Raw genomic sequence first — 10,059 nt, 5'->3', positions numbered from 1 at the left:
TTAATTTTTTTTCCTGCTTCTTAGAGCTAAAACCAAAATTTTTGCCCCTAAAAGCTCCCCGGCTTTTCTTCTTTTTCCCCGAAAAGAAGCGGGTAAAAACCCTGGTGCCTGTAACCTTCCAGTAAGTTGAAAGGTGCTACTCGGTAAGCTCGCACCGACTCTGGGTTCGTATTTTAAACCTTGTGGGGAGAAGGTGCTTAATGACACAGAATTCGTTTACGCCTAAATGTACCAGCTAGCTGCAGGGGAGGAGGACGGGGGGAACGCGGACCCTGCCCGCCCCCGGCGCCGCCCCGACGGCATAAAACAGCGGGAGCCGCCGCCCGCTCCCACCCCCGGCATGAAGCTCACTTGGGACATCAACGACCCCAAACTGCCGCAGGTACCGAGCAGGGTGCGGGAGGAAAACTGCCCGGCCAGGGGCGGGGGGAAACGTCCCCTTCGAGCAAAGCTTTGTTCTGCGGCTGTTTTACTTCTCCCGCAGCTTTTCAAATGTATTTGTGAGAGTCTGTAGGGGTCCTTATAAAATACCTTGTAATAAAAATGTGGGTTTGATGAACTCTTAAAACAATCTGAACTCCGCTGTTTGATTGGAAGTGTTGAAAGAAGCTTGGCTATTTGCTGCTGCCTCAGTTCAAATTGCGGTGATGTTTTATTGCTGGTGAATGCTCTGCTTTATCCTAGTTGTGAGTTCCAAATGCATTTTTAACTCACAACTTTTTTTCGTCTTTGTTTCATTTTATAAAGACCACGTAATTATAGGATGGATTAATGCTGTGGATGCTGGTAGTTTACCTGTGTTCCCTGGGACTGCGCATGTCTGGAACGTACGTGTGTTAAATGGGTGTTATGGGAGCTCTTCACCTGCGCTGTAAATATCTGGAGCTTAAAATTTGAGTTGTTCTGGTAATTATGTTTTGGTAAGGAACTCTAGAAAGCCAGTGAAATCCTAAACTTCTTTCTCTGAACCAAGATCCATATATCGGAAGTATATTTGTAATGGCACATTTTTTTATTTCTATTTTTTGTGTAGAAGCCTTATTTAACTCAGATGCGCTTTCTTCTCCAGTCCTTAGCTTAAAGTTCCAGTTTCCAGCTTGCAGGTGCAGAGTCCCACAAGAAGAAGAGTTAACAAGTGTGCCTGATCGGGGCAGCATCTGCCCTGACTGGTGGCAGACCTGTCAGTGAAGTCTGGTAGTGGCCAGGTGACCTCACTGCCCAGAGGCCTCTGTAACAACAGACTGTGTTATTATGGACTGTGATGTAAAAGATCCTGACGCTCTTTTGAGACATGGAAGCTCAGGCTGCCTTTTGCCTATTTGCGGATGAGCTATTCTTTATTTCTTTTTTGTTGCCTGGATGTGATAGAAAAAGCTCCTTTTCTCCGTTGTTTTGTAACGAGGCAAAACCACCAGGTTGCAATATCCTGCTAACGCTCTCCCGCTCTCCTCCTTGCTGCCCTGTCCTGCTGCAGGAGCCCAAGCACTTTGACGCCTTCCAGGAATGGCCCGACGGCTACGTGCGGCTCATCTACTCCAGCGAGGAGAAGAACGCTCAGCGACACCTCAGCGGCTGGGCCATGCGCAACACCAACAACCACAACTGCCAGATCCTCAAGAAGTCCTGCCTGGGGGTGGTGGTGTGTGCCAGGAGCTGTACCCTGCCCGGTGGAGCCCGGCTGCAGCTTCGCCCGGCCATATGTGACAAGGCTCGGCAAAAGCAACAAAGTGAGAGGCACCTGCGGAGAGCTGGGATGTCCAAGGGACTGGGCTTGATTTCTAAACTGAGATCACCCTCACTTGTGTGCAGACTGAGGGATAATTGCTGAGACTGTGATGAATATGTTTGTTTCCAGATTTCATTAATGTCTGTAAATACTTCAGGGGAAATGGATCTAAAACCCTTTAAAACCTGTCCCCTGCTGTGGGGACAGGTTGAGAGAGTTGGGGGTGCTGAGTTTGGAACAGAAAAGGCTCTGGGGAGACCTTAGTGCAGCCTGTCAGTGCTGAAAGGGGCTGTAAGAAGGATGGGGAAGGACTTCTAGCAGGGGCTGTTGTGACAGGACAAGGGGTGATGGGTTTGAACTGACAGAGGGAGATTCAGACTAGGGAGAAGGAAGAAATGTTTTACGCTGAGGGTGGTGAGACCCTGGCCCAGGTTGTCCAGAGAGGTGGTGGAACCATCCCTGGAACCATCCCAGGTCAATTGGCCCTCGGGGGTCTGAGCAAATGGCTCTGGTTGAAGCTGTCCCTGCTCCCTGCAGGGGGTTGGACTGGGTGAGCTCCAAAGGTCCCTTCCCACCCAAACCTGTCTGTGACTCTATGATGAACATTTATATCAAGAAAGTAGCTCTAGTTCATACCATCCAGCTGTGCTTGGTAGTCAGTGTTGCCTTTCCTTGAACATCGCATTTTAATTTGAATTTCAGTGAGGGCTGATGACGCTGCTCTTTAGCTCTCTCAGACAACAGCCTCACCTTTAGCCAGTGTCCTCAGGGGTTTCTTTCTCCCTGCTCACAGGAAAAGCCTGCCCGAACTGTAACTCAGCCCTGGAGCTGATCCCTTGCCGAGGACACAGTGGCTATCCAGTCACCAACTTCTGGAGGCTTGATGGCAAAGCAATCTTTTTCCAGGTAAAAAGCATGCACACGTGCATAAATAATATCTCCACGGAAGATGTACCTCTATAGAGAGATTATTTCTCCTTGCCTCTCTTTTATCCCTTTTTTTAGTGTAAAACTGAGCACGGTGAGCACAGTGGAGGTCTGGTCCAGGGCTGAATTCCTCTGTAGAACAAACGTGGCAAGAGCAAACCAATGTCATTTGGCTGTCTTTTTAAAAGCAGTACTTGAGAGTTAAACATATCCCGTTTTAACCACAGCATCATTATTGATGTCTAAAGTTCTCCAGTCTGCAGTACACAAATACGAGCAGAAAGGCTGATTTGCGCCCTGGCAAATCCAGCAACTGAATCTCACCAAGGACCTAATGTTTATTTTCTAGTAAAATAAATGGGGAAATAAAAGTCTTATGTAAATTGTACGAGTTGAAATGTGAAATTTCTGCTTCATGTGAAAACAGCCTTTGGATTTTAAAGAGGACTTTAAAACTTGCTAGAAAAAAAAATTTAGAAGGCTAGAATTTGAAAATTCAGGTTGATTCGGTCTTTTTAGCAACATTAGGACAAAAACTTCACAAAAAGCTGCTGTTCTATGAGATTACACTGTGCTGTAATCTGTGCTGGGTGATTTTTTTTTTTTTTTCCTCCTCTGACTCTGCTGTGAATTTTGCTTTCCGGTCAGTAAATGGAAGCAAAGTGGCCTCATTCCCAAATTATCCACTGTGTTATTACTGCTCAGTTGTTACAGACTTCCAAAACCTGAAGATTTTTACCACTGAAATCGTTGATAAATTCTTGCTTAGAAGTGAATTTCTGCCTGAGGAAGGCCAGCGTTTTAAAAGCCACCTGAAGTTTCCTGCGTTGTTCTTGGGACTACTTGTAGGTCTGCTCCGGGGAATGTCATGGGTAAGGACAGGAGCGTGCGACGTCGTTTCAGTAAATGTCGCTATGCCTCTGGGTTCGTACATCTGCCTGCCCACAGACGTTCTGATAGCAGAGCATCTGCAGATGGCTTGCCAGGACATGATTTTTAGTTGTACTCAAGAAGGCGTTTACTATTTTTAGAACAGAATATTTGTCATCAAGTGGTGTTAAACTTCTTTAAAGCTTATTGACGCTTTTAGCAGTGGCTGTTATAGCAGAACTGAGATCCTGGGCTACAGAAAACCAACCAAGCTAGATTTATAATATTTTTTTCCCTCTTGTTTCTAGTCTCTCCTGAATATCACAAACATGGGTAACACCTTTGCTCCTTCTGCAGCTCACTGATTTCTCCCTCACTTCCCTTCTGTCAACCTGCAAATCATGATTTGTATTTATTTTCACATTTAATCCCTCCTTGTTGTTCTGTTTCTCCTCCTTGTGACAAGACACGGACCATGCTGCGGCTACCTCTCATTCTACTTGTTACACTTTCTCTTCTCTTACCCCCTTCCAGTTCACATCTAATTCTTTGTTAATCCCAACTTAGGCTAAAGGAGTCCATGACCACCCGAGGCCAGAGAGTAAATTAGAGGCAGAGGCAAGACGAAGTGCAATTAAGAAGCAAATATCCTCTTTTCACCACTCCCAGAAGAAACCTCTAAGCTCAGAGGTAAGTCACAGTCATTAGTCAATTTAAAAGGTGTTGTAAGTGAAGAATTTTTTTTGTCAATTAAGAAGGTGACATAAGGATGTTCTGGGGATCCCAGAGGAAAACAAAGCTTTACCCCATCTGATTGTTTGGGGCTGAAACGAGCAGTAGTGCAAGAGATGAGACATATGTGTGTGAGCAGCAGTATTGATTCCTGAATCTCAGAGACCTACTTCTCCTTGTCAGGCAGGAAGGTACCACGACAGCAGCAGTTATGCCAATAACCTACAGAATCTGCCCTTTGTGGACAGCCTGGAAAGGGTCGGTGTCATCACAGACAGCAGTTTTTCAGTTCCAGCCCAGTCTTACCCTTCAGTGCCGAATGCTGAGCTCCACAAAGCACCTTACGATTTGGCCAGCTTCCAAGAGGACCAGCTCTCGCCATACCCAAAGTGCCCCAATCCAAGGATCTACATGCCCAAGCCATGCAGCTACGAGTTTGGAGTTCCCACCTTTATAAGCTCCAGCCCTTACCCAATGTTCTGCAAAGACCTGACAAGCCCTGCCACCGATGCAGACGCCCTCAGTTTGAACGGATCTCACTACAACGCTGTGACCACCCATGACAAGAGTTTCGAAAACCCTGGCAGACACTACGGACTGAAACCATCTTGGGGGAAAACTGGCAGTGGAGACCGCAGTGACTATGGACAGATGCAAGCAAGCTCTAACCACCCTTACTACAGCAGGGACTACCCCTGCAGGTACGGTCCCAGCCCCTCGACCATGGCCCCGCCTTTGCAAACGGTCATCACCACCACCACCAAGGTGTCCTACCAGGCCTACAAGCCGTCTGCGCTGAAATACAGCGACAACCTCTCCAATATGAAAAATCTTCAGAGCTACACCCACGTGGCAGAAAACATCTCGGGCGCTGTCTATTCAGGGATGAAGATTCAAGAAGACTTTGGAATGATAAAGTCAGCGTTGCTCTACCAGCATGACCCAGTTCCCACAAAGTCTAAACCAGCCGAGACTGTGGAGACCTATCAGTATGGGCCACCCCTGGGGAACAGCTACGCGGAGCACGACAGACAGACCTTACGGTTTGAGAGTGCTGAATATTGACTTAAACGTCGCCTCAATGGCAACTACATGTAAATGGTCAAACACGTTCTCGCGCTGACCGTGTGTGCGCTAAGCCCAGTGTTTTGGGAGGTGACGAGAGGTGAGGAGGCAGTTCATCACAGCAGCTTATTCCCCAGAAGGGCTTTTCTGGAGCTGTGCTGAGCTGAAGCCTATTTCATGTACGATTTCAAGGTATGCTTGGATGCAGCTATTTTTTTTTTCCTGCTCAGTAATTTTACATTGCCTAACTCTCTGACTTGGCACAAGTTGCTGAGCCCCACACGCTCCTGGGAGAAGGCAACTTGGAGGCACAGCACCTCTGGAAGTCGAGAGCCTCCAAAGGAGAGGGGTGCGACCCGCTTATAGCCACAACTCCTGCCAGATGCCTCAAGCTTTGAGGGAAAACACTACATCTGTAAGGGAGAAAATGCTTACCAGATAATGGAAAGAAAAAGATAAAGGAAGGTGGCTATAGATTATAGTCAACTGAAAGAAATGACTGCAAATGAAAGAAATAAAAAATGAAAGCCAGACAATGTGCAGAATAATTCAGCTGAACGGCCCGCTTGGCTGCTGACGAATGGAAAGGCCAGCTAGGTTTCTCTGCAATGAGATGAAAGCTCTCCGTGCTGACTTCACGTTATTTTTAATCCCCCTCATCAAGAGATGAGACCGCCCAGCCTTCCCATGTGAAGAGGAAAGCCCCGGCATAGCCCCACTGAGAATCGACCCCCTGCAACAGTCAACCTGGAGGCAAGGCGGCTCAGATGACCCCCACAAGCACACCCAGCGTTGCACGGGTGTCACGGTTCCATGTGTCACCCTGAAAACCGTTGGCAGTGGAACTGTTTTCTGTCTAAAGGAGTCTGGCAAGCTGGGCAGACCAACACCACGCAGGTGTCACTGCAGAAACTCGCTTTACCCACAAACACAACTTCATCCTGGCTAAAGCCACGACATCCTGGCTGCTTAGCACCACCGCTCAGCGTGGGGGAAGTTCCCTTCCTGCCCTGCCTCTCCAGTCGATCTTTCCCCTTCCCCCAAGGGACTCCTCTGGCTCGTGTCTCTCTCTCTGCAGTCCGAACTCTCCATGGCAGCGTTCTCCTGGAGACGAAGCAATCAACAAACCAAGAGGTGTGCAAACAATTTCCAGACACCCTGAGCTTAAGGGCTTGTGTCCCCAGATTCGTGGCTAATTGAACAGGAAGAAGCAGCAGAGGTTTGAACAGTAACTGCTGGTTCAAAAGCGCGGTACTTTGAAAGCTGTCCGGTTGTGGGGATGGAACCGGTACCCAACCAGGCGTGCTGAGCAAGGGAGCTATGGAGACATGGGACAGGGTCTTGAACTATTTGGACATTCAAATATCTTTTAAATCTGTTTTATGTATATTTTTGCCACATTTTGTGTAACAACGTGCTACTGTCCCCTTTCAATAGACACGAAACCACGGCTAAAACCAAAGCACCATGACCACTAACGCCATCAGCTGCAGCACACAGAGCCTTGTAACGCTGTCATCGAGCTGCAAAACCAATCTTGTGTGCAAAGTGTGGTGTACAAACACCTGAGTTTTTCAAAATTGTTATTTCTGGTGTAGTTTTTTTTGAAAACCATGTGAAATGATAATTAGCCTATATATTAAAAAAAAAGTTGCCACTGAGAAAGGCTGATGCGAAGCTTTGGAGCTGAGGGATACGTAACACTGTGCCTGCTCACAGAGCTGCGATCTCTCACAGATTGTACTAAGGTGTTTGGTCTGTACAAGCATAATTAAGACTTACAGCCTTCTAAGTTTAAAAGAAACATATTGAGGGGGAATAAGGCCGAAGAAAATAACTAAAAACATCTCAAAAGTGTTGCAGCAGCAAAATCCAAAGGGAATTTTAAATCTGGAAGTTCTCCATTTTCAAGCTGATTTTAGGGGAGTTGGACAAGCATGGGTGAAGCTTCAAGGGGGTTAAAACACCCAGACAAGCTGCGGGGTTCTGCTGTGGTGTAAGACTTGTTGATGCCGTATGCTCGAATCATCACACGGTGCCTTTCCAGCAGCACTTGTACCTCAGTTAGGAAAATGCAGCCAGTTGTGTAAAGATGCTACTTTTTGGGTGTGGATTTATTTCTGTTGTTGCTATTTCTAACAGACGTGCCTGCTGTTGGAGCACAGTGAAAAGCAATTTCCTCACTGCATCACCTGTAGTGCTAGAACAAATAAAACCGCTCTAAAGCTCACTGCAGCCTTTCCCCTTTCAGGCAGAGGCGGCTGGGATGAGGCGTCCGCACGTTACCCTTTCCAGAGAAGGGATCGGTTGCGTAAATTCAAGCACTGTACATAGTTTTCTCTCAAATACATAAATGTAAAGGCAGCGTGAGCTCCGGTACCAAAAAGAGCTGAAGTTGAAAGCCTCCTCGTGGGTTTGTGTGGGGCAGCACTGACTTGAAACGCCTGGGTTTGAGCCAAGCCGCCTTCTGAAGGAAGATGTGCTCCCCGAGCAAGCAGCTTCCTTTCCATTAATTGTCCCCTTCAGGCGCGGTGTCTGCTCCGGCCTCAAGCCCGTGAGAAGAGCCCTCACCAGGGATGAGGGGCTGAGCAATGATGTTTTTCAGCTGCGCATCCACCAAACGCAGCCTTGTGTCGCACACCCGATGGGTGCCACCACATGTGGGCATCATGTCGTAGTCCTGTCTCCTGGGGGGAGCTGGGCACGCCGTCCCGCTCCATGCCCGCCCAGTCCTGCCAAGGGGCTGAGCGCCTCGCTTAGCCCCGGCTCCTCTTCCGACAGCAGGTTACCTCCAGGCTTCTCAAACATGCAGCCAAGGCGTGCAGGCGCTCGGCTGGGTTGGGTTCACTGAGCTTCAAGTGGTTGATCTTGTTCTGGGGTACGGACTATCACCTTGAAAGACAGAGGCAAGCTTTCCTCTGAGCTTTCCAGGGCGAAAGCGGCACCGCTCTACAGACTCTGCTGATGCAACAGAGCAGAACATGATTTCTGAGACTGCTTGGTTCGTTTGGTTTCTCTTGGGGGTTTTCTGGGATTTTTTTTCTGGATTTCTAGGGTTTTTCTTGTGTCTCTTTGGGGGAAGCTATCAAATACACCCGAGCAACTCCCGCTCTCAAAAGCGGATCATTTGGGCACCACTCGGCAGGATGCACAGTGCCATTCTAGAGATGTATTTAGGCATGTTCCCGTCATTCCCACCCTTACCAGTAGCGGTCACATGCAGATAAAATGGGGAGAACCGGAACACTTAATGGTGGAGTAATTTCTCCCAACACACAGAGTGTAAAGTTTCTCCAGGCCTGTTAAAGCCCCTCTGCCTGAGAAGTGATGAGGCCACTGCATGGTGCAGCAGCAAAGGACCACAACCAGAGAAGGTTCTTTCAACACAACATTAGCAGCGGGTCTGCTCGTGGTGGTGTGTAAAACGAGCAGGGAAGCAGGTGCGTGAGGATGCTCTTGGAGGTCCCTTCACAAGGCTCACAAACACGGCTGCGGTCCCCGGGTCTTTGTTCCAGGCCGTTGCCTTTCCCTCGGATTCCTGGTTGGCAGCACCTCCCTCCTGTCTGTGTGACAAAATGCAGTGTTAAGTGACCGGGTCGCAGCGCTTGTCCTGCAACTCCGCACCGTGTCATGGCTTGGCTTAAACCCTGTCAAGTTCTGTCTGCAGCCCTTCCATCTTCATGGGCGTGAAGGGCTGGGGAGCGTTACAGAAAGCCCCAACAACTGACAGACACAAGGTCTTGCTGGTAACAGACTCGAGATTCCAGTGTTTCACCTGTTCAAAACACTGACATGATTTAAACTCGGACACCTCGTGTGTGCCAGAGCTCTGAGCAGTGACTGTCACTGGCCCAGAAAAGCCTCAAAAGCAGCGAAGAACAGTGATCGGGGGGCTGGAGCCCCTCTGCTGGGAGGACGGGGAGACAGTTGGGGGTGTTCAGCCTGGAGAAGAGGAGGCTCCAGGGAGACCTTAGTGCAGCCTGTCGGTGCTGAAAGGGGCGGTAAGAAGGATGGGGAAGGACTTCTAGCAGGGGCTGTTGTGACAGGACAAGGGGTGATGGGTTTGAACTGACAGAGGGAGATTCAGACTAGGGAGAAGGAAGAAATGTTTTACGCTGAGGGTGGTGAGACCCTGGCCCAGGTTGTCCAGAGAGGTGGTGGAACCATCCCTGGAACCATCCCAGGTCAGTTGGACCTTGGGGCTCTGAGCAAATGGCTCTGGTTGAAGCTGTCCCTGCTCCCTGCAGGGGGTTGGACTGGGTGAGCTCCAAAGGTCCCTTCCCACCCAAACCTGTCTGTGACTCTGTGAACATGTTCTAGGGATGTCCTAGGTAAGAGAGAAGAGAGGACAGGAGGGCAGGGAGAGGACAGCACAAGGCAACCGCCGCACCGTTCCCACCGGTGGTGGAGAGGTGCTTCCACACACGTCACCTCTATACATGTAACCGCTTCGACCGCGTCCTCGCTGGCCAGCGTGTGGTTAAGAGCTTTGCTGCATATGACCAACCCCTGTTGAATCTCTGCCCATGTCACAGACCTCCTCCTTCCTCATTTTCTCCTCTCACCACTGAACTTCAGTTTACCCGGGAGGCGCCAGCGATGTTTTTGTTTTAATAAAGGAAACGGGCATATTCTGTTTCAGAAAACATAACGTTGTTTTCTTCCCTCAAGCCCATGAGAAGAGCCCTCCCCAGGGACAGGGGCTGCGCAATGATGTTTTTCAGCTGCGCACCCACCAA

The 10,059-nt window shown here is 49.0% G+C and overlaps 1 protein-coding gene across 1 annotated transcript; it reads left to right on the top strand.

The window, feature by feature from the left end:
• The first annotated feature begins 340 nt into the window (after positions 1–340).
• Positions 341–5,320, top strand: GCM2 (glial cells missing homolog 2 (Drosophila)). Its single transcript, XM_010135725.1, has 5 exons — positions 341–382; positions 1,475–1,727; positions 2,520–2,632; positions 4,091–4,213; positions 4,439–5,320. Exons 1-5 carry the CDS (start codon positions 341–343, stop codon positions 5,318–5,320), a joined length of 1,413 nt encoding a protein of 470 aa, XP_010134027.1.
• The last annotated feature ends 4,739 nt before the right edge of the window (positions 5,321–10,059 follow it).

This window comes from Buceros rhinoceros, unplaced genomic scaffold, assembly GCF_000710305.1.
Source record: "Buceros rhinoceros silvestris isolate BGI_N320 unplaced genomic scaffold, ASM71030v1 scaffold28834, whole genome shotgun sequence".
Classification (NCBI taxonomy): Eukaryota; Metazoa; Chordata; class Aves; order Bucerotiformes; family Bucerotidae; genus Buceros; species Buceros rhinoceros.
Note: the sequence above shows the minus strand (reverse complement) of the source record. Positions and strands in the feature narration are given on the sequence as shown.